The sequence below is a fragment of the Meles meles genome, chromosome 9 (genome assembly GCF_922984935.1).
Source record: "Meles meles chromosome 9, mMelMel3.1 paternal haplotype, whole genome shotgun sequence".
Taxonomy (NCBI): Eukaryota; Metazoa; Chordata; class Mammalia; order Carnivora; family Mustelidae; genus Meles; species Meles meles.
This window is the reverse complement of record NC_060074.1, coordinates 44,580,292-44,603,545: the sequence shown is the minus strand read 5'-3', so window position 1 is coordinate 44,603,545 and position 23,254 is coordinate 44,580,292. Positions and strand designations below refer to the sequence as shown.

Here is a 23,254-nt window from a genome sequence, read left to right as displayed (position 1 = left end):
TAATTAAGTTGGACTGAATTGAAGTTATGAATAATTCATGTTTAATTGTAGTCCTATCCATCAAGGACATCATACTGTGTTTCTCTCTCTTTCTCTCCATGGGATGTGTAGATACATGGATATATATACCTATACAGACATAGTGTGAAAACACACACACACACACACACACACACACACTCTACTAGTCTGCTCAGATGCCATAACAGATTACCACAGACTGGATGGCTGAAACAACAGAAATTAATTCTCACAGTCCCAGAGATGCTGCAAGTCTGAGATCAGAGTGTCTGCTGCGTTGGTCCTCAGAGGCTTCTGTCCTTGGTCTCCAGAAGGCCACCTTCTCCTTCGGTCTTCCCTCTGTGTCTGTGTTACAATCTCCTCTTCTTAGGAGACAAGCCCATGGATGAAAGCCCACCTCAATGAACTCACTGAATTTAATGACCCTTTAACAACCTAATCACCAAATACAGTCATATTCTGGAGTACTGAAGGTTAAGACTTCAACATATGATATTTGGAGGGGTCTAGATCAACCCATAATAAACATAAATACACACACACACAATTTCTAGAAACTATATCACATCAATAAGAAAATGAGATAAACTTTTTATTTTTATTGTGATTTTTTTTTTAGTAAATCAAACACCACAATTGCCTTATTTATTTTATCTCTCATTTAGTGTAGAGTATTAAAGAGCTATGCGCAGGAGATGATGGCTTCTCAACGTTGGCCCCAGTGTCCTCAACTGTAAGGTGGAGGCTTTGAATGGTCTCCAGTCTCCCCTCAGGGAGTCTGTACTCTTTCCTTCTAATTGTGGCTGGGGTTTGACCTGTTCTTTATTTGTAGGTGGTCATTCATTTTACGGATGGAGTGGATGGAAGTCTGGCTGATTTACAGAAGGCATCTGAGGAACTGCGACAAGAAGGTAGGTTTCAACTTTCTAACCGTGAAAGTTGGCCGTGGTGAGAGGCAGGAGTCATCTGTAGGACCCCTGGGGTCCCCACAGCCTGAACATCTGTCAGCTGCCTGGGGCTCTCAGGGATCCCTCCCATAGCACAGAAGGCTAGAATGTATGAACAAGTTCTGTGACGTCGCCTCTGGTATTTCTCCTGATCAGCTTAGTTATAGAGCTGAAACAATTGCCCAAGAGGTGTCCGAAGTTCCCGGATGTGAATTCTTCAGAGTAGCTAACTAGTTTGATGCCATACAGTTCAGGTAAAGGTCACATTTTATACTGAATTTTCTTTAAAAATAGAAGGTCAGGAGGGCGGAGAGGTTGTGGCTTGGAATGCTGGCTGAGCTGCCCTGAATGTCTCTCCTTGCAGGGGTTCACGCTCTGATCCTGGTGGGCCTTGAACGTGTAGCCAACTTGGAGCAGCTGATGCAGCTAGAGTTCGGGCGAGGCTTTCTGTACAGCCGGCCACTGAGGCTCAACTTGCTGGACCTTGATTATGAGCTGGCAGAGCAGCTTGTGAGTTTCTATGCCTCTCCCCACAAACCGGTCTAGATACCAAATTCTTTGTCATCTTCAGATAACGAAGGCATTTTTTTTTTTTCTTTTGCCGGATAAATGGCAGAAAGGCCCTTTGAGTAGGTAATTCAATAATTCAATTCATTTAATTCATTTGGGAGGGACCTGCCTTGTTGCGACCTCTGGCACAAGTCCTGAAACTGAGGTATCCAAGAGCTGGGAGAACAGCCCATGGGATGGTGGGTCTCTAGCCATGCTGCTGCTGGTGTCACCTGGCCATTTCCTCTGCTCCCCCTCATGAGCATCTTGCTCTTCATAAGATTGCCATGAAGGTGAAACACCAGAGTGACTGTCCCCAAATAAGGAAGAGTGTCATCAGCATCAGAAAGCTTGCATGTGAAAACAAGGCTATGCAGGAAAAGAAAGACCATTTCTGGGCAGAGGTGCCTCTCTGTTGCTTTCTCTCCTAGTTTCCTCTGGAGGAGATGAAGGTGCCCCCCTGAGGCTTCCCAGTGCGTGGGTTCAGCCTCCCTCAGCTGCAAGTGCTAGCTCCCGGGTTGGGAGTGGGGCAGACCTTTGGGGGATGTGGGGCTGAGTGGTCAATTTAGGGATTGTTTGCTGCTGGCAAGAGTGGGCCGTGGGAAAATTGACTGTCCCTTCTTCCCAGAGCTGGCTTTAGGATTTTATTTTGTTATTGGGTGGAAGGAATTGTGTTAGCTGGTGTATCTGGGACATGGAAGAATGTGAAATCTCTAAGAAGCCCAGGACAAGAAAAGTGTTTGACCACCATGAGTTGAAAAGTCGGAAATGTTGCTTGGGCCTGAGCTTTCCCGCAAAGTCAGGGGCTAGGATAGGAAGGGAACGTCGAGGGTGTCTGCTGAGGGTGGCCCCACTGGTGACCCAGAGTGGTGGTCCTGGTGGTTAAGAGGCAGGTCACTGGGGTCTGCCCCCACATGGAGGCTGTTCCCAAGGCTGCTTCTGGGTGGACAGCATAATCTGTGCTCTAACCATGGTTGTGAGGAAGGGTGTATGGATCTCCATCCTGGACATCCTTCTGTCTGCGCCATATGCAATTTGTGTCTTACGTCTTGCTCTTTGCATTTGAGAATACGTGAGTTATGTTTAATGTTTGAAATTGGAAGCTATATGTTGGAAACTTCTAGAAATAAGGCCCAGCCTGAGGTGACACCGTGAATAAGATCACTTTGACCCTGGTTGCTCTTCATGCTCCCATTTGTGGCTTCCCACTGCCATCCTGATGCTAAGCCAGTCTCGGAGGGAATGCCACACCAGCAGAACTTCATCTCTCACTGAGAAAGCCAGGCACGCAGATTTTGACCTTCACAGCATATTTATGCTCTTTGTTTTTTTTTCTAGGCATTGTTGAGACTTGAACTTTCTTTTCTTTTTGGTAGGACAACATTGCTGAGAAAGCTTGCTGCGGAGTTCCCTGCAAATGCTCCGGACAAAGGGGAGACCGTGGGCCCATTGGCAGCATTGGGCCAAAGGTAAGGCGACTTTGCTCTCCCTTACACCTGGGGCTAGATCTCAGCGGAGTCCCAAGGGTGCAGCGGGAGGGCCGAGGGGCACTGGATGCCACCGTCTTCTCTCTTTCTTTGGGGTGAAGGCATCTGTTCTTTTATACATTGTTCTTCATTTTACAAAATACTGTTAAAATTGGTAGGCATCCCTGACAGCCTCCCTGTGGATGATCAGCAGGATTCTGAGCAAATGTGTCTAAGTTACAGGAAACAAACAGAATTTCTTGGTAGATCAGCCTGAAAGATCCTGATTAATTATGCTGGAATAATGAGCAGAAGCCCAAGTTCAAGGGGACAGCTGAAGCCATGCTAATCAGTGCCACTGCTCTATTGAAGGAAGGGGGTCGTGGAGACATTTGAAGGTGGAACAAAGAGAACTATGGGCTTTAACTGAGGAACTGGTTTTCTCTGTTCTAGGGTATTCCCGGGGAAGATGGCTATCGAGGTTATCCTGGTGACGAGGGTGGCCCCGTAAGTACAAAATAATTTTTTCTTGAAGTTTTTATTCCCTTCTTGCGCCCCACATGGGGTGGTTGGGTTCTGGGCTTCATAATCTCCATTTCCAGTGACTTTCCTACTGGGAAAACAGTTTCTGACATCCTCAACAGCTGTCCTCAGATCTCTACCCTATGGAGGACAGTGTGGCGACCGGGACATGCTCAATGTGGGCATGAGGTATGGGTGTCCTGGTCCCATTTCAGAGGGACACACTTGATGGCCTCTGAGACTGGGGACCACCGAAGGGTCCCACTGGGGGTTCAGGAAGCAGTGCCTGGAAGTGAGGAGGTCTGAGAGGCTTTGTGACCCTGGAAGGAAGGCTGACCCTGGGATGATGGGGATAAAGGGCCCGGTGGGGAGCATGTGAAATCACAGGGTCCCAGCTAGAAGTGCTAGGGGCAGGGTTGACCCCAGCACCCTTCGGAATGCTTGGAACAAGGGATAGTGCAGAGGAGTCCTCAGGCCAAAGATTCTTCCAGCACCCACTACCCAGAGCCTTGCCCACCCTTGGTCCTCCTGGGAGGTACCCTCTGAGCTGAAGACCCTCCCAGGCCCCACTCCCTCCAGGGGAAGGAACCGCCCAAGGCTGGGGGTGCAGGGGTGTCGGAGGCTTCACTGGGGTCAAGCAGCCTCCCTGCCCAGTGAAATCTACCTTCTAGGACACGCCTTTCCTGGCTGAGCAAACTCAGTGGAAGTTTGTGACAAGGAGCTCCAACCTATAACTGCCTTTGTCTGTCCTGGCAGGGTGAGCGTGGTCCTCCTGGTGTGAATGGCACACAAGGTTTCCAGGGCTGCCCCGGGCAGAGAGGAGTAAAGGTACAGTGTGCTGACCCTTGAGTGTGTGTGTGGGGGCAGACTATGCCCCAGGGCCCCGGCAGGCGGAGGGCACTCAGCAGCATGTGCGGAAGTGAGACAGTTTCCCCAAATGCCTCCTTGGGGAGGAAGACCCCCAGGGGTTTTAGGGGCCTCTCATTGGAGGTCGGGTCCAAAGTATGGTGGGCTCAGTAGCCCTGGCTGCTGTGGGAAGGGCGCCTGAGGATGGTGGAATAGTTTCCCACGGGCACGTCAAGAGGCAGTCACAAGGACAGAGAACGCATGGGCCAGTGTGGAGGGAGGGCCAGTGGCCAGTGTCTCCAGCCCTAGACCCCGAGAGAAGCCAGGGAAGTGTTGGGGCAGGGTGGACGGCACATGCTGGAAGATTCCTTATGTGAAATGCTTGGGTGTTCTTTCTCCTCCATTAGCTGAAGTTTGAAAGCAGCTGCTGGAGGGAAGGGGCCACAGGGCCGCAAAGTCACAAAAGGGTCTTGGAGCCTAGTCCCCTCCTCCCCAGGGAGCCAGGGTCCCAGCAAATTAGCCTCAGGATCCCGCACGTGATGGAGAGTGGGCAGGGGAGACAGATGAATCCGTAGCACTGAATTTTGGGTTCGGGGTGTTCAGGTGGGGTGGGGCCTCCAGCCTGTTCTAGCATCTTCTCTTTGGCCTCCAGGAGGGAGCTAATGTTTCCTCTTTCCCCTACCTTCCAGGGCTCTCGCGGATTCCCAGGAGAGAAGGTACCTATGCATGTTTTTGTTTTTTAAATTTAAAGCTATCCCAGTATTTGTCTTTTTTTTTTTTTTTTGCCAGATGGCTTTCTATACTCACTCTGTGTCTTGCTCCCTCGCAGGGTGAATTAGGAGAAATCGGGCTAGATGGTCTCGACGGTGAAGATGTAAGCGATTTCACACTCAGTCCACACCGTGTCCAGTCCTGAACATCCCGGCCACTCATACCTCAGTCCTGGAAATTGTGCTGGGAGTGACATTTTCTCATTGTCTTTGACAGGGAGACAAAGGATTGCCTGGTTCTTCTGGAGAGAAAGGGAATCCCGGTAGAAGGGTAAGTCGAAAAACTAAAACATTTTACTTAAGGAATATATATATATATATATATATATATAGAGAGAGAGAGAGAGAGAGAGAGAGAGAGAGAGAGACTGCTTCCTCCAGGAAGCCTTCCCTGATGTCCTCAAGGGGGGCATCCTTGGTATCTCCTCTGTCCTCTGTCAGCTGTGACAGATACATCAGATTTTTTTGTTTGTTTGTTTGAAGAGTAGGTCTCATAGTGCAGGGACCGAGTGAGTTCTGTTTAAAAAACTCCCTAGTGTCGGGTACAGACTAGGTCCCATTAATACTTGGATTACCTGAACAGATCAGAAATACCTGGAAGTCATTTTACCTTCATGTAAATGAGCAAATGCTGTTCTGTTGAAGATTTATGAACCAAAGAACATGAGTTGAAGGGTGAGATACAAATTAGAAACCCCATCTGATTTTTGTCTCCACTTGTGATTTCATGTAGGGTGACAAAGGACCTAAAGGGGACAAAGGAGAGAGAGGAGACATTGGAATTCGAGGTGACCCGGTAAGGGAACTTCCTCGTCCATAGGTTGAGACCCATGTCTGGAGAAGAGGGTCACGGGGAAGGGGGTTGAAAGGAAGAATTTTAAACCAGAATTTTGAAATTGCCTTCAGATTATGTTGATGACATATATGGTTTGTCCTTTTCTTACAATTTTGGAGATGTGTTTGCTTTCTACCTGCAAAGGTAAGTGTTTGCAAGGCTTAGCATACAAAGAAAGACCTCAGAAGTTTCTCTAAAGCTGGTCTTAGGCACTTTAATCCAGCGGGATTGGGTGGTTAGAAAGGTATGAAGGGTGGCAAAAATGTCAGACCCTGAGCCACACCCCTTGGCCACGTCCCGCACAGCCCACCCATCCTACCAGGACAGCCTGACAACAGGGTCACCAACCACTCTTGGCTCCGGACGGTGGGCAGTGGCCCTTCCTCACTGGGGAGGGCAGGGGCCCAGAGTCACTATTGCCTCGTTCTGGCCCGAAGGATGGGAGGCTGGCCTGGCATGGGTCTCATAGAGCCACAGAACCAGAAAAGCTGCAAACCCTTTTATTTCTTCTCCCTTCCTAAACTGAAATCAAGCATCCTTTTCTTGCCTATGTGGCTCATGTCCCTGACCCGTGTTGTTGACAGGGTGACTCAGGACGGGACAGTCAGCAGAGAGGACCCAAAGGAGAAACTGGAGACATTGGTCCCATGGTATGGCGCTCTGCATTCCCAGATCCCCTTCGCTGAGGGCTTCCCCCAGCCACAGCGGCCATGAAAGTGGTCTCCAGGGCTGTGGGGCGTACGAGGTTGGGAGCGGACCTGTGTACGGGTGAAGGACGTCTCCCCAATAGGGAGCAGAAGCAACTGCCACCAAGAGGGGTTTCCTTTCTGCAGAATTCGTGCCCCTTAGATGTTCATGGAAGGTGCTTGTCAAGCCAGAGGCTTGTCGAGATGGTCATGACCGCTGTCTAAGGGGTTCCACCAGGCATCACCCCCTGGGTGTGGCACCTTTTCCTGTGGTGTCCGGTGCAATGTGCCAGAGCTGGACAGTCTCCATAGATGAGAATCTTACGCCAATTTTTCCCCACTTCAGGGTCTCCCTGGGAAAGATGGAGTATCTGGAGGGCCTGGAGAAACCGGGAAGGACGTGAGTGCCTCTTGGGGCTTGGGGGGCTCTGTAAGGGGTATTTAGCAAGTGTCCCCAGAGTTGCCAAGACGATCTGGGGCAGAGTTACTCAGCAACTTTATACTTAGGGACTTTAAGGGAATTTCTGGAACTGTTGTCACCCAAAGCTTGCTGCTTATAGAAATTTTTCATTCTTACAATTTGCTCTGTGCTGTCTCTTCCCCCACCTCCTGGTTCTGTCTCCTTCCCATACAAAAAACCACATCCAACAGATGCTTTTAGAAGGAGTATCTTTGCTGCTTTCAAATATTTGGCTAGGTTTTATCCTGTTAAATATTTTTAAAATCCAAACAGAAGCCTGAATACAGGGGAGTGAGGGAGTGAGGGGCAGCAAGGCTGACGGGTTGTATGGCTGACAGGCTGACAGGCTGGTTGAATGATTGTTTGTTTGCTTGTGAGGCTGGAATTCAAGAGATACACCCGGGTTCTGTTTGCTCGTGAATGGTGTCTTGCAGCTGCCTTTTCAAGACATTTCACAAACGTCTGTTGTAAGACAGCTGGTGGCGTGCCGGCTCTTTGAGTCTTGTTGGAGAGTTGATAAAGCGGAAGCTGGGTATACAGTCTTCAGGTGGCTTCCTGGGAACCCAGAACTTGGGGTTCTGGAAGGGGAGAGAGTCCCTGCACAGGGAGAGTGGTCTGGAAGTTAGTAAGTTTTCAGGTGTTCACTGGCTGGTGCAGACAGCCACGGGAGGCTGGGCAAGAAGGTCACCTCCACCAGCCACGCCCTGGGGGGACGATGGTGGGGGGACCATCAGAGATGTGACCTGCACTGAGGGCTTTTGGAAGGAATGACTTTCACCCGTGATCAGATGATAGGCTTTGGGCATCATTTTTTCAATTATGCTTTTAAAATTCAGAAGAAAACAGAATTGAAAAGGCCATCTTGAACGTTCTGAGGATTAGAGCTGGATAATTCTGAGAAGCTGAGTAATGACACAGGGATTGAGGACACACTCAATGGTCATGACAGGCTCTCAGCTCCGTGGGTGAGCAGAGCCAAGGCTTGTTTTCATGAAAGGACTTAAGATAGAGGCATGCATACGATTTGTTTGATTTCTAGGTGCAAGGTAGAAACCTGGGTTTGAATTGGATGTGGTCAAGAGCTCTTGCAGCCTCCGTTCTTCCCTTGAGGCTGGGTGAGGCCTGGCTGCTGGCCTCCTCCTTCTATTCTATTATGACCTCACTGTGCCAGGTTCATGCCGGGATGAAATGGTCCCTCTCTCTGGGCCATGTTGCCCCTCACACCACCACATCAGGCTTCTGGAGGCCGCCTCTGGCACGAGCTGTGTGTCATTGAGCACTGGTGGCCTCTGGCCTTGCTCCAGGATGTCCCTTTTTGGGAGAGGCCAGCCAGATTGCTACTTTCAAGGAGTATCCTGGCTTCTCTCCTTTTCTGCTGGTCCATGTGTCGCCCGTGGAAGAAGGCCAAAGTCTTCCATTAAAGGAGCTGCCACCACAGTGACTAATGGCAGAACAATCACCCCAGAAAATCTCTGGGCTGGTCCACTAGGAGCAGAGAATGCGAGCTGGTGTGTTACAGAATCCAGAATACCAGCCTTTAACCTCACGGAGATACGCCCAGGACCTTCATGCATTCCCATCCTAAACCTTTGCACGAGAGAGGAAGCATCACAAAATTGGGATTAAAGGATTACTTAGCACAGCAGGCCCACACGTATTTGAACTAAGGGTCACTCCTGGAACATCGAGAACGATGTTGCCAAGTCATGAGCCCAGACTAAATACAGTTGGGCTTTTAGGTTCCACATACGTGCACTCCCGATGCTTTCCTTAACGAAGTGTGTGTTATATTTGGCCAGGAGCATTTGGAGAGTTTGGGACTCCCTGACATTAGAATGAACATATTTCATTACTTCTCCCCACTGTTAGGAAAATGATCGTAAAGCGGACAGGTTGACATTACCATTTCACATCCTTGTTTGAAGCTGGCTGGGATCATGCAGCCAGAACGAGTCATTATTTTGCTTGGCAGGTCTGAAGTTAACTGTGAAAGCTTGCATTTGGGTGGTTGGTTAACAGGACTGCATGGAAGCAAGAGCTCGTGGAGATGAGGGCAGGAGGGAGGACATCTCTTGTGCTTTTCCCTGGGCTGGCTAGTTTTGGCATCTGGTGCTTGGGGGCTCCCATCACAGAGAGCCCCGGGCTCCATCCCCAGGCTCCTTTTCAGTTTCTGTGACTTCTCCACAGGGTGGCTTTGGCCGAAGGGGACCCGCGGGAGCTAAGGTAGGTCTTTCACTTGGCACCTCTTTTCTGCTGTCATGTCGGGACTCGCTGTGTGCTTTCAAAGGGCAGGGAGGCAATCCAGCCAGGGGGCCAAAAACATTGTCCCTTGTCCACCAAGATATAGAGCTCAGACAGCTGCCCCCACTTTCTCCACCAACTCCTTAACTTGAACCTCTTCTAAATGGTCTGTGAAACTGAGTGGCTGTGGGGACGAGGGGCAGAGATAGAGGCGAGAGATGGAGGTCACTGTGTCCGGGCATCCCTCAGCCTTAACGTGCCTTGGCCAGTTTTAGCATCTAATTGTGTCTGTCTGCTCACCTGTACAAGGCAGAACTCCCCATTTCACAAAGCCGTCCTGAGTAGACATTGAAAATAGTGGGAAACCATCATAAGAGTGCAGAGTGACACGGGCTGCAACGTGTTGTGTCTCATCCTGGAGGCACGGTGCCAGTGGCCCCCGCCCCCTGCGTGGGGCTGTTCGCCTGTCCTCCTGTCCAGATGTGGAGCACACAGGTGACATTGGCATAAACCACCCTGACCTCTCCCCTCCATCTTCTTTTGTTTCCAAGGGCAACAAGGGCAACCCCGGCCAGCCAGGCTCGGTGGGAGAGCAGGGGACCCGAGGCGCACAGGTCAGTACCCCCAGCAAGGCCGCGTGCCTGTGATGCTTTCCCAGATGCTCTGGTATTTGCTTTTATATTTAAATGAGGTGACAGTCAGTTTTACAAAATTGGATGCAAATTAATCTCTGTAAAGTGAACAATCGGTGGCCGGTAGTCCATTCACAATGTTGTACAAGCATCAGCTCTATATAGTTTGCAAACACGTTCACTGTCTCCAGAGGAGTCCCCTCCCTGTCAAGCAGTCATTCCCATCTCCTCTCCCCCAGCTGCTGGAAACCCCTCATTTCTCTTCTGTCTCTGTGGATTTTTCTCTCTTGGAAATTTCGTGGGAATGGAATCACATTCTCTGTGACCAGTCTGGCTTCCTTCCCTGGGCATCATATTTTTGATGTCCGTCCATGTAGTAGCAGGTGTCTCTGCTCCCTTCCTCTTCATGGCTGAGTCATATTCTGCGGTGTGGACAGGCCACAACTGGTTTATGCAGGTGTCAGCTGGTGGATACCTGGGCTCTTTCCACCTTTTGGAAATTGTGAATAGTGCTGCTATGCACATCTGCGTACAAGCTTTTGTGGGAACTCCTGTTCCTTGGCATTTTTAAAAAGATTTAATTTGCTTATTTTAAAGGGAGCGGGGGAGGGCAGGGAGGGTTGGGGGAAGATGGAGAAGGAGAGAAGCTCAAGCAGACTCTGCAGTGAGTGTGGAGCCTGACATGGGGCTTGATCTCACAACCCTGAGATCATGACCTGAGCTGAAATCAAGAGTCCGATGCTTAACTGACTGAGCCACTTGGGCGCCCCTTGCATTTATTTTTTAAACTCACTTCCCCATTTGTGTCCTGGGTTGGGGTTGCTGTTTGCTGAGACTGAAGAGTGGTCGCTAGTAGGGTTTTGGGCCTGCAGAAGTGAGGCTCTGGCTTCTGGGTCCTGAGCTTCCTCACGGAACGCAGCCTCCACGCAGCACTTATGTTGGCCTTTTACTTTTCAGGGTCCACCTGGTCCTACAGGTCCTCCAGGCCTGATCGGTGAACAGGGCATTTCTGGGCCTCGGGTAAGTTGGCTGGATCCCAGCCCTGTATTTAGCTAAGCAGAGAGCACAGGGATGCACAGGCTGAGGTCCCAGGGACTGTATTACTGTAGACAGACTTCCCTTTGCCTTCTCCCCGGCCACCCAGACCCTGGGTCACCCTCAGTCTTCACAGTGACTGGCCAGTTTCCCCGAGGGAAGAAGAGACCCCTTTCCTTGTTGCTCCAGGGTCTTCTAAATCCCAGTACTGCTGCTTCCAAACCTGGACCAGCTGGGTGGTAAGCAGAGGGAGGCCGTCCTGCATCTCCCAAGTCTGAGGATAGAACATAAGATCTAACTAAATCTGTCAAAATTCTCAGCACATGCCAGATTGTGTTATAGGTAGCCCCTAGAGGTTGCCTTGTGGTTTGGTATTTTGTGTAAGGCATCTCCCAGCCTCAGGTTCAACACAGAAGCTGTTCCTTAAACTTGCATGGCCGCAGGCATGAGCCTCCGTCTCGGCGGTTGGTGACGGTGTGTGGCATATGTCAGAGCTGAGTGGGGACCAGGCACCCAGCACACACACTCCGGCATCCCTCCTGCCTGATGGGTACCCTGGCATTTGTTATGGAAAGTCAGAGCTACCAAAAACCGGCAGAGACCTGACCTGTCGCAACATGAGTGAACAAAGGTTGGGATAGCGAAGCAGGAACTTTGTGCGAGCCGTTGTTTACGGAGACAGTCCTTCCCCCATCTGCGATCTGAGAAATACCTATTTTCTGAGCTTCTGTGGTTTCAGTCCCATTATCTAAGCTTTGATTAGTCACAAGTTTAAGGTGGAATGGGGGCATGGTGAAGCTCTTCGAGGGGTCACCAGTGACAAGTAGCTGCTCTCCTCTGTTGTTGGCTGTCTGTTCTGGTCATTTCTGGGCTCTGGAGGCCGCACTCCATTTTCAGAGCTATGTTTCCTCATTATTTATTTGCTCCTTCAATGGATACATGTCCACAGGACCCCACACCTGTATACACAGGTGTTAACATGGAGGTGTGCAAAGAGAAACAAAGGCAGGTGAAATCTGGGTGCTGGCCCTCTAGTCAGGGACTTGGGGTATGTGGCTACCAGCATGGGTCCTTTTGCGGACACTTGTGTCACACGGTCACACTGATGGTTTAGATTTGCACAAGTCCTGTCCATGCAGGCTTGCTTTCAGGTCTCTGGCACTCAGCGTGGTGGGATGGGGTGCAGGGCTCAGGCCCTTTGGCTTGGTGGCGGGGGGGGGTGAACATTTCATAAATATTTCATTGACGGACTCCTCTCCCTGTGCTCCAGGGAAGCGGAGGGACCGCGGGTGTTCCTGGAGAACGTGGCAGGACCGGTCCCCTGGGAAGGAAGGTTTGTCTTGACAAACGTAGAGCTCATTTCCTGAGGTCAAGCCCCAGCCAGACAGTCCCCTCCCCTGCAGCCTCTGTCTCATCTGTCCTTGTGTTCCCAACACGCCCTGCCTCGCGTGCACCCAGCTTTCCCCGTCGCCAGCCGACTTGGCAGGGGGGATCCCTGTCCTGTCCCTGCTCAAGGAAACACGCAGGCCATACTCAGCGGACTGGCTGTCTTGGGGCCAGGACGTGCCAGCAGCTGGGGGTTCTCTGATCTCTTCATGAGGCGGCATGTGGCTCCTCACCATAGGCAGACCAGAGGCGCTTAGCACTGCATCAGAGCTGGGTTGAACACACATTCTTTAAACACTGGCTGTGCACACACGGAGAGCGCTGGCCATATTTAGCTAATCCAGGAGCCCCACATCCCTGACTGTTTTGGATAACGGCAGCTTGTTCTACGCAGGCTGTCTGAGAACAGACTTTCCATAAGCCTGAAGAGAAACCACAGTTTATCAGAACCAGTCTGAAAAGGCAGCATTTTCTCAGTCAAGAAAATGTGTTCATGGGAATACATAGTCATCTCTGGGTCTCTTGCTGGTGTTGCTGGGTGTCCCCCGGAATTCAGCGCCCACTGACTTTCCTGGCTTCTTCCCCCTGTTTCTCCTTCTCGTTTCCCCACCAGCATGTCCCTGTGCTGGGTTAATGCAAGGAGCAAAGACGGACTCTCCCAGATTCTTTTCTGCGAATCTGCACACTAACACTGCAATTTAAAAAATCATTTTTATCAGAATCTAGAAGTTAGCAGCTTGTGGCAACTTCACCACCGGCATTTTGTAGAATGCAAAGGGCTTGGAATCACATTTTAAGTTGGCCTTGGACCCACAGCTGTCTCAGCTTTGTTTCTTGTGTGTAGGGTGAGCCTGGAGAGCCAGGACCAAAGGGAGGCGTCGGGAGCCGGGGCCCCCGAGGGGAGACGGTAAGGTCATGATGTGCTGTGGCTCACCCTTCGCTGAAAGGTGGGAGGCGAGGAGGTGGGGACCTTGCTCTGGGCTAGGCTTCATCCTCGCAAACCGGGTTGGTTCTGAATAGAGGAAACTTGATCATTGCTTCTTATATCCTTGGGGATCTGATTGAACACAGTGAAACCTTCTTATAAACAGCAAATCAATTTCCAAGTAAGTTACATTTCAGCAGGAAGAGTGGGCGAAGACACTTCCCCCCCCCTAAGAATGTGGGGACACAATGGAGCTTGAACCACTTTCATTTTCGGTTCTGCAAAGGTTTGTGACCATGACTGGGTAGAGCTTTCTTGCAAAGAAATAAATATCCTTTGGCTGAAATGGAGTTGGATCTGATTAGGTCTTGATCCAGATAGAAACCATTTCCTTTGAATGAGACATCTAGGAATAGAGGTTATTACTTTGATAACTCATTTAGAAGTATCATTTAAAAATAATCTATAACAATAATCTATCTGCTCAGTAACAATAATTTTGTAGTATACATTTCCTTTACAGGAAAAAGATATCTACAGAACATGGAGAATTTTTAAAAAAATGAGGTGATATACCTAAACATTGTAAATGGGCCAGATTTATCTGATTTATAACCCCAAACTTCAAAATATTTTTTGCATGTATGCAATTTCTCTACAAGAAATTGAAGTTTAAAAGATCCATTTCTGTTATTATTAGTTTCAGGAGTGGGGGTGGGGCGGGGAATCAAAGTTTAAAATCTATTCAGACCATTGAAGGAAATCTCTTCTTGATTCTGTGTCCATACATTTTTGGGCAATGGCTCTTCAGCTGTTGATGTTTGCTTCAAGCTATAAATGAACTAGGGAGCATGCTCGACATACGTTTTAGGGATATAAATGTATAGTTTACATGCAATCTTCTGATTCTTTTGAAAGAGTTGATGGAGTCCAGTTCTGAAAGTCTTCCATGGAGGTGTTGACAGGGTAGATCTGAGAGAATAGGAGGGAGGTGTTTGGAAGGAAGGCAGTCTAGTGGCACGACTAGAAGGAGGAGGGGGCATCAGAGGAGGGGACAAGGTTTGAGCACAGGAGACTTGGGAAGACATGAAAGACTGAGTCCCATGTTTTTGCTTTGAAGGAGAATCAAAGATTCCTAGATGCAGAGAGTCAGGATGGATTTCTAAAGAGTCTCAGTTCAGTGGGTCTTTGATTCTTCACCCAAGTGCTGTCTTTCCCAGTGGCTGTCTGTTGTTCTTTACAATGGTGCCACACCAGCACCATTTTGCCAAAGGAGTCCATTAAGCTTACGTACAGACTCAGTCTTGTTGCACCTGGAGGATGGAGTGGGAGCAGGAACACTTCCCTGATCTGGGAACACTTCAGGGAACCAAGGACACTGTGCTCAGGGCTCTAGACAGAGGTGGTTGTACCTTGCCCAGCGTGGCGGCCTGCAGTAATGCTCTCTTTCCACCCCCAGGGCGATGATGGCAGAGACGGGGTTGGCAATGAAGGACGCAGAGGCAAAAAAGTGCGTATCTGCTAGATTTCTTGAAGTTCTGACAGCTTGTATTTTTTAAGAATTATTTCCCCAAATTTTATTGTAATATTGTGAATTTTTTCTCTTGATGACTCCAGGGATGTATTTTTCCTGCTCAAGAATAATTTATTTTAGATGCCTTTAAATCGGGACCAAATATTGAGTTATTTATTTATCTCTTACAGGGCGAAAGAGGATTCCCTGGATACCCAGGTTCAAAGGTAATACTTGCAAAATAAATACTTGCCTGGTGGTGGGACATCACCGTTGTTTGGGGCTGAGTCTGGTACGATCGTGGGTTGAAAATCAGAATATCGTTGTGCCAGTGCTGGGTCAGCCGCTTGTCACCTGGTGACCCGTGGAAGGCGCCACCTCTCTGACGTGCTCCCTCCCCTGTTACGTGGAGGTGACGGTGAGGGTTAAATGAAATGACATGGCAGTAACATACTTTGCAAACGTAAAATGCTGGGATCTGTATGATATTGTCATTACGGTTCAATAAGCTAAGGCCGACTCTGCGAAGGACACAGGTGTACGAGGAACCCAGCAGAATGTAAATCAGAGTGAGCCACTTGGCTTCCCGGGGAAGTGTGGTCTGGATGCCCAAGGCCTTCAGCTAGACTCGCCGTTTCAGATACTAATGCATCTCTTTCTGGCTCTCTTCCCAGGGTGCCCCTGGTGAGCCGGGGACAGGCGGAGCTGTGGGACCCAAAGGCATTAGAGGCCGAAGGGTGAGTCTGTCTGCACCTGGATGCAGGTGGAGCATGAGAACATGTGAGGTGAAGATTATCCCTCTTCACTTGCAGTGGGGCTAGTGGTAGTAGAGGGTAGAAGAAAAAGAATCCTAAGCCCTAGACCAGTGTCCTCTGGACCCTCCATGATTGTCTGCACTGTCCTCCTTCAGCAATGCTGTCCTTATGGGGAGGTCCCAAGAACCCCTTCCTCTAACAGATCTCAAGGATCACTAGACTGCACACTCCTCCTCTCCCCATCATGAGAGTCCTCTTCCTTAAACTACTTTTAGCTCTGAATGACTCTCTTCAGTGGATGTTTACTCATCCTCTTAAGATTGCACTGTGTCCTGACTTAACAAACTGTGGTCTAGATGTGGGAAACTGTTATTTGTAATGAAAACCATCCTATTATCCTGTTCATTTGCTCAACGAAGAGTCAAACTACACCCTTTAAGATTGAAGGTAGGGTTTTAAAACATTGGATTGGTTGTCTTCACTGAACAGTGACCTGATTAATTGCCATTTCTTGGTTTCTTGTACATCCTCATTAATGGTTCTGGGGGAAGCATCTTATAGTGAGAGAGTTCTCGTGGTGAAGGGGAATGCAGGGTTAGATCACCTTCACCACCCCTGCCAACCACAGGAGTTGGGAATCTTCTGCCACAGCTGAGAAGTGTTTGTTCTTTCTAGGGAAATTCAGGACCTCCAGGGGCAGTTGGGCAGAAGGGAGACCCTGGCTATCCAGGACCATCTGTGAGTATCCACCCAATTCTGATCAAGCCACTGGGACTGGATGCTTTCCACATGCCTCTTTATAAACTTTCCACTGTCTCCTCTCCTCACAGAGTGGGTTGCTGCATTTTTGTCATTACTGCTTTTTTTTTTTTTTTTTTTAAATAAACCACTTTTCTTTTGATACCACAATGGAGAAAACAGCTTTTGAATTTTAGAGTTACAAGAAACTTTAAAAAGAAGTTTCTTGTGGAACCTTGTGGTCTAGGGTATATTGTAATTTGCCTTTATAATTTACTGGTATAGGTTTGTTTGAGGTTTGTGTACAGGACCAAAAAAAAAAAAAGTACAAGTTTTAATACCTCTTGGTTGCATCTTGCAGAATTAGTATAATTTATGTCAGATGTTGGTTTGGAGACTTCTTCCTTTGGTTTATAAAATCCCCGGGAGAGCTTCAGATTTGTGGTTTAAAAACCTCGAGTGCCCGGCCACCTGGGGACTGGAGGGTGACCTGCAGCCTTTCCACTACGTCTCTTCACTATGAATGTCTTTGTTTCCTTATTTGAAGCTCTCCCTGTGTTGTCTCCCAACATGAAATTTGATGAGGTTCAAGGAATGATAGATAATCACTCCTACAAGGAAATGTTGAGGGACTAAAACAGGTTGAACTTGGGTGAAGTTCAAGTCAGGTGATTACTGCCTTTTAAACGTGAACCATTTAATGGGAAAAAGTAAGCCAGTCACGTATCTTGTGGGAAGACACCTGACTGGCTCACAAGAGGACTGCTTGACATCAGGACGGCCACATATTGGGACGAGAGGCTGAGCGTTGCTGTGGGTATATCCTCGGAGCTCCTTTGACTGGGGTGGAATCTGCCTGGAGCTGAGGGTTAGCTAATTGACTCCTCACTGTCCCTTCTGTGCTGAGACTCAAGCCTAAGTGTGCAGTCCCTTTGATTTGTCATCAGCTTCCAGGTTTCCAAAATGTAGAACTACTTATCTTGCAAGGGAAACACTTTTGCCCTCAAAGTTGTCTCCCTTTGTTCCTTGAGCAGTAAAGTCAAATTTATAGGGCAAGTCTAGAAAGGTTCAAGGTCAGCCAAGGTCTACCTTTGCTTCCTCTGTTGTATTTCTGGGATTGGAGGGTGGTTCCTTTGCACTGGTGGTCCTGCCCCTCTGCCTGGCTTCTCATCCTTTCCTTCCTTGTTTCACAGGGTCCCAAAGGCAACAGAGGGGACTCCATGGATGTAAGTTGCATGCGTACAGCTCCAGTCATTGCACTGTAAGCCTTTTGTCCACGCCCCTCACACTTCTTTCCTTTCCCTTTTAAAGCAATGTGCACTTGTCCAGAGCATCAAAGATAAATGCCGTAAGTACATGATTCTCTGTTGTCCATGACACGCCTCTGTATTTTACATTTGAAATTCTGACACAGTAAACATGTTTCATTCCTCTCTTCCTCTCTTTCGTAGCTTGCTGCTATGGTAAGTTGATTTCAGCCGTTTGACTTCCTCCTGCAGAAAGAAGAGCCCCTTTTCCAGTAAGTCAGGTTTATTTTTGAAAATCCCCACTTCCCACAGGGCCCCTGGAATGTCCCGTCTTCCCGACGGAGCTGGCCTTTGCTTTAGACACCTCAGAGGGTGTCACCCAAGACACATTTAGCCGGATGAGGGATGTGCTCCTGAAGATTGTGGGTGACCTGACCATTGCTGAGAGCAACTGCCCCCGGGGGGCACGTGTGGCTGTGGTCACCTACAACAACGAGGTGACCACGGAGATCCGGTTTGCTGACTCCAAGAAGAAGTCGGTCCTCCTGGACAAGATCAAGAATCTTCAGGTGGCTCTGACATCCAAGCAGCAGAGTCTGGAAACAGCCATGTCCTTTGTGGCCAGGAACACATTTAAGCGTGTGAGGAATGGATTCCTGATGAGGAAGGTGGCTGTTTTCTTCAGCAATAAGCCCACGGGGGCATCTTCACAGCTCAGGGAGGCCGTGCTGAAGCTTTCAGATGCAGGGATCACACCCTTGTTCCTCACGAGCCAGGAGGACCGGCAGCTCATCAATGCGTTACAGGTCTGTGCCCTGTGGGTGTCCTTGGCACCTCCCTCTGTTCTTCTTCGGCCCCGAGAAGGTTCTCAGACCCATCTGTGCCTCCTTGATGAGTTCATGTGGAATTTCCCAAAGCTCCTGGATGAGGTTGTTGTGATTGGCAACTACTTGAGTGAGACTTCCAGGACAACCAATGGGGCTGGCTATAGGGCAACATCCAGATGCCTGTGATTTATTCCCACTGTGTCCCTCCTCATATGCTGGAGGAGCATCTTCCAGGGCTGACCCTGAGGCCTACAGTCTTCTAGTGTGATCTCCCTTCAACATCAATTACTCTAGCACCCCCTATCTATGCCCCTCTTCAAACCTTTCCTCAGCCTGGATGGCGGCCAAGGCTTAGCCTTCACTGTGAAGCTACAAAGTGCTCCCTTGTCATTAGCTTGTTTAATTAACAATAGAAATAATTACTATAGTAATTAGCGAATGAATCAATTAATATTTATTCAGTGCCAATTCTGGCAGCATTGCTCAAGATAAGTGGGGGGTGGGCATAATGAGAAAGAGCCCTAGTTCCATTACCCCCCCCCCCCAACTCACTTTCTAGCTTCAAGCCACCACAAATAGTATGGTCACGTCACTTAACCTGCCTGGGTCTTAGATTTCTCGCCAGTGAAAGGTGGGGTGTGGCAGGCTGGTCTCTCGCATCTTTCCTCCCAGACTGGGGCTTCTATGGTCCTACCACGGCCTATGTCAGTGAAAGACAGTCTGGACATTGGTGCCATCTCTTGGGGCTTCTTCTGCCAAACCGCAGGCTGCCTTGAGCCCGGAGCACTGAGCTTGGGAAGCCAGCTGTGGTTGCCAGCTGTCTTCCCTTGTAAGAGGGCTCATTTATGTACACTTTCCCTCACAGGGGCTGAGGGACCCAGAACCACATGGCTCTTGACCGCACTGTTTCAGCAAGTTAGAAAAGTCAATTAATCATTCATTAATTAAATTTAATTATTTACTAAATAACTACTTAGTGATGCTGTGCTAGGCACCGCGATGATGAGCAGGGCTTCTTGAATCTTCTAGAAGTGCCTTTATTACTTGCTTTGCCATTATTTTCCTTTCTGGACCTGGGAGAGCTGGAGAGGATGGAGCTACCATTTGTCAGTGGCTGGAACTGCTGCTGAAAATAGTCGTATTACCCATGTTCCCACTATACCCTAGAGGGAATTTACCATTATCCCCATTTTTTCAGCTGAGGAAACTGGACCCCATACAGGTTAAATGATTTTCCTCCAGGCCTGACAGAAAGGGCAGCAGTGGGATTTGAACTGTAGCTCATCTATACAGGAGAAAACCTGTGTTTCCCTATCAAGCTCAGTAGCTCCTCCCTAAGAAAACCCCTGAGAGGATACTGATAAGGTATCAAGGGTACCAAGAAAACCCCCGAGAGGATACTGATCTGTTGGGGTTTATTTTTCTGAGGTGACTTTCTTCCTCAGCTCCATTTCAAGTAGTTCCTTACCATGGACACTCCTACCAGCCATTTCCTTTTGTTTCAACCAGATCAATAACACAGCGGTGGGACATGCGCTCGTCCTCCCTGCTAGGAGAGACCTCACGGACTTCCTGAAGAACGTCCTCACATGTCATGTTTGCCTGGGTAAGGGGCTTCTCTAACAGGAAATCTGTTACAAAACGTACTACCCAGAGAGCGACACTTTAATGAATAGTTGCCATTCATGGAAAGGGGTTAGGTTAAACGAAGATTCACAGAGCCTCATGTTTACCAGTGTAATTCCTATATAGGTAGCTTCCATATTTAGAGTGGATCCCCTCAAACAGAGCTTCTCTTTGTTAGGGAATGATTAATTTTATAGAAAATAAAGGAAAAAGTTGGCTTTGTTTACAGTTTGACCTTAGAGCTCAGATTTCAATTTTTGGTGTTTGTGACTTTCTGGAACATATTTTTTCAAAGAGTGGCAAAGAAATAGTTTCCTTTCCTTTCCTTTCCCTCTCCTCTCCTCTCTTCTTCTTCCTCTCCTCTCTCCTTTCCTCTCCTCTTCTTTTCTTTTTTTCCTTCTTCTTCCTCCCCTATCCTTCCCCTACCCCTCCTTTCCCTATGTCTTCCCCTCTTCCCACTCCTTCTCTTCCTCCTCCTTCCCCTCCTCCTCCTCCTCCTTCTGCTTCTCCTTTTTCTCCTTCCTCTTCCTCCTCCTCTTCTTCTACTTCTCCTCCTTCTCTTCCTCTTCATCCTTCTTCCTCTCCTCCTCCTCCTTCTTCTTCTCCTCCTCCTCCTCTTCCTCTTCTTCTAATGTCAATCCCATAGTGTACTAACAAGGACTTTAGCTTCTTGATCTGTTTCATTTAGGGTTATATGATGAGAACTGAAATCTGGCCACAAAATGGCATCAAGCTATAAAGGGCTTCTATATTATGTGACGATTTTAATTACCCCCAACCCTCAGCACACTGACGTACAATATCTTGCTGTGGGAGTCACAGAAAAAATGGGTTTCCATGCTTCTTTCTAGACATCTGCAACATTGACCCATCTTGTGGATTTGGCAGCTGGAGGCCTTCCTTCAGGGACAGGCGAGCGGCCGGCAGCGATGCGGACATTGACATGGCTTTCATCCTAGATAGCTCTGAGTCCACCACTCTGTTCCAGTTCAATGAGATGAGGAAGTACATAGGGTACCTGGTCAGACAGCTGGACCTCAGCCCAGACCCCAAGGCCTCCCAGCACTTCACCAGGGTGGCCGTTGTGCAGCATGCACCCTACGAGTCTGTGGGGAACGCCAGCGTGCCGCCCGTGAAGGTGGAATTCTCCCTGACTGACTACAGCTCCAAGGAGAAGCTGGTGGACTTTCTCCACAGCAGAATGACACAGCTGCAGGGGACCAGGGACCTGGGCAGCGCCATTGAATACACCATAGAGAACGTTTTTGAAAGTGCCCCCAACCCACGGGACCTGAAGATCATGGTTCTTATGCTGACGGGTGAGGTGGAGAAGGAGCAGCTGGAAGAGGCCCAGAGAGTCATCTTGCAGGCCAAATGCAAGGGTTACTTCTTCGTGATTCTCAGCATTGGCAGGAAGGTGAACATCAAGGAGGTATATGGCTTTGCCAGCGAGCCAAATGACGTCTTCTTCAAACTACTAGATAAGTCGACTGAACTCAACGAAGAGCCTCTGATGCGCTTTGGGAGGTTGTTACCATCGTTTGTCAGCAGTAAGTCCTACATCAGACAGTGTGGGCTGGTCCAGGGCTTCCTGCCACCTCATAGCCTTGGGCTCTCTGGGACATGGGGCTATGGAGAAGATGTCTGATGTACTGACGTTGACTTGTTCATTCATCCAACATATATGTATTGACACCTACTATGTCCAGTCACCCCTTAGAAGCCAGGTTGGCCATGAACACATGGAAATCCTGTCCTCATTCACTCACTTTTTCAGCCAAATTGGACTGGCATCTTTCAGCCATAGGCCCTGTGTTCCTGAGAGTGAACATGGGTCAAGTGCACATTGTGCATGACATCAAAAGTGGGAAAGCTCCTCAAAGGCCTTGTGTTGATCTGGGCTTAGCCCCAACCCCCACACTTGGAAACCCTGGACTTTTGCTGATGTGAATCTCCTCCCCGCTTTAGTGACAAACCCACATTCAGCTTCAAAGCAAATCCATGGCCTGCTGGTTATTCCTATGTGGCCTGTGTTCCTGGGAGACTGGATGGTCCTTGAGGAGATGCATTGATTCCCCTGTGCTCCAGGGCCCGGCACAGTACATAGCCAGCCCCAAGGCAGCACGGGAGAGTATCTAACCTCTGAGGGAGCTCTAGAAGTTAGGGACGAACATGTATGTACAGAGAATTTATTACTCACGGGAAAGGTGAGGTTCATGAAAACTGTGTTCACATTTGTGAGGGCTTGTTCCTCAAAAGCATTAGAGAAAAAACATGAAGTGAAAGTGAGGCAGCAAGTTCACCCCGGGGCCACCATCACTACCTTCCGAAGATTAAAAACAAAAGCTTTATTAAACACAACATTGAGAAAACATTAGAAGTAATTTGGTTAACTTTTGATGTTCAAGAGCTTGGAACTTGTTCAACTCTGTGTTTGATTTTTCTTCTATTCCTGTCTCCTCCTCACAATGGGTAAATGTTTTCTTCAATCCAATCACCTAAATATTGCCTAACAGGAGATTTTTGGCTTGAGATATTTTATGGGTCAAGGACCATGGTGCTTTAATGTTTAAATTTACTAAATGTAGCTTGTCTGGAGGAATGAATTAATTTAACAAATATTTATGGACTACCTGCTGTGTGATCCATTTAACTCATTAGTAGATTAATTTTAATTTGCATGGGACTCATGTGCACTTAATTTTTTTTCCCTTGGGACTCCTGGGTGGCTCAGTTTGATTAAGTGTCTGCCTTTGGCTCAGGTCATGATCCCCGCCCAGGGTCCTGGGATTGAACCCCATGTCAGGCTCTCTGTCGATAAATAAATAAAATCTTTAAATTTTTTTTTTCTGTTTCTTTCCAGGTGAAAATGCTTTTTACTTGTCCCCAGATATCAGGAAAGAGTGTGATTGGTTCCAAGGGGACCAACTGTCAATTAAGAACCCTGTGAAGTTTGGTCACAAACAATTGTAAGTATCATAATAACTGTCTTGAAAAGTACAGTGTAGGGAGAATGCAGAGGTCCCCCAGACAATGCCTAACCTTATGGGTAAAGACAATGATATCCAGGAAATGTGACTTCCTAAAGGTCATGTGGAACATTCTTTCTAACCTGTTGTCAATTTGCTTTGGTTGCAGAGCAAATTGCTTGAAACTCAGTGGCTGAAAGCAACTATTTATTTAATCTGTAGTTCTGTGGGTTAGCAGTTTTTCGTGGGCTCAGCTGG

At 48.5% G+C, this 23,254-nt stretch overlaps 1 protein-coding gene across 5 annotated transcripts in view; it reads left to right on the top strand.

The window, feature by feature from the left end:
- Window positions 1-23,254, top strand: part of COL6A3 (collagen type VI alpha 3 chain) — a 75,090-nt gene that overhangs the window by 36,876 nt on the left and 14,960 nt on the right. For all 5 annotated transcript variants that reach the window (XM_046018262.1, XM_046018265.1, XM_046018264.1 and 2 more), the window contains 27 exons: window positions 854-932; window positions 1,333-1,478; window positions 2,894-2,986; window positions 3,437-3,490; window positions 4,262-4,333; window positions 5,041-5,067; window positions 5,181-5,225; window positions 5,339-5,392; window positions 5,855-5,917; window positions 6,541-6,606; window positions 6,989-7,042; window positions 9,290-9,325; window positions 9,895-9,957; window positions 10,933-10,995; window positions 12,281-12,343; window positions 13,241-13,303; window positions 14,781-14,831; window positions 15,026-15,061; window positions 15,509-15,571; window positions 16,265-16,327; window positions 17,521-17,553; window positions 17,639-17,675; window positions 17,779-17,790; window positions 17,887-18,380; window positions 19,911-20,007; window positions 20,879-21,577; window positions 22,891-22,996. In XM_046018262.1, coding sequence (XP_045874218.1) covers window positions 854-932; window positions 1,333-1,478; window positions 2,894-2,986; window positions 3,437-3,490; window positions 4,262-4,333; window positions 5,041-5,067; window positions 5,181-5,225; window positions 5,339-5,392; window positions 5,855-5,917; window positions 6,541-6,606; window positions 6,989-7,042; window positions 9,290-9,325; window positions 9,895-9,957; window positions 10,933-10,995; window positions 12,281-12,343; window positions 13,241-13,303; window positions 14,781-14,831; window positions 15,026-15,061; window positions 15,509-15,571; window positions 16,265-16,327; window positions 17,521-17,553; window positions 17,639-17,675; window positions 17,779-17,790; window positions 17,887-18,380; window positions 19,911-20,007; window positions 20,879-21,577; window positions 22,891-22,996 — 2,732 coding nt within the window. The remainder of the gene's footprint in view (window positions 1-853; window positions 933-1,332; window positions 1,479-2,893; window positions 2,987-3,436; window positions 3,491-4,261; window positions 4,334-5,040; window positions 5,068-5,180; window positions 5,226-5,338; window positions 5,393-5,854; window positions 5,918-6,540; window positions 6,607-6,988; window positions 7,043-9,289; window positions 9,326-9,894; window positions 9,958-10,932; window positions 10,996-12,280; window positions 12,344-13,240; window positions 13,304-14,780; window positions 14,832-15,025; window positions 15,062-15,508; window positions 15,572-16,264; window positions 16,328-17,520; window positions 17,554-17,638; window positions 17,676-17,778; window positions 17,791-17,886; window positions 18,381-19,910; window positions 20,008-20,878; window positions 21,578-22,890; window positions 22,997-23,254) is intronic.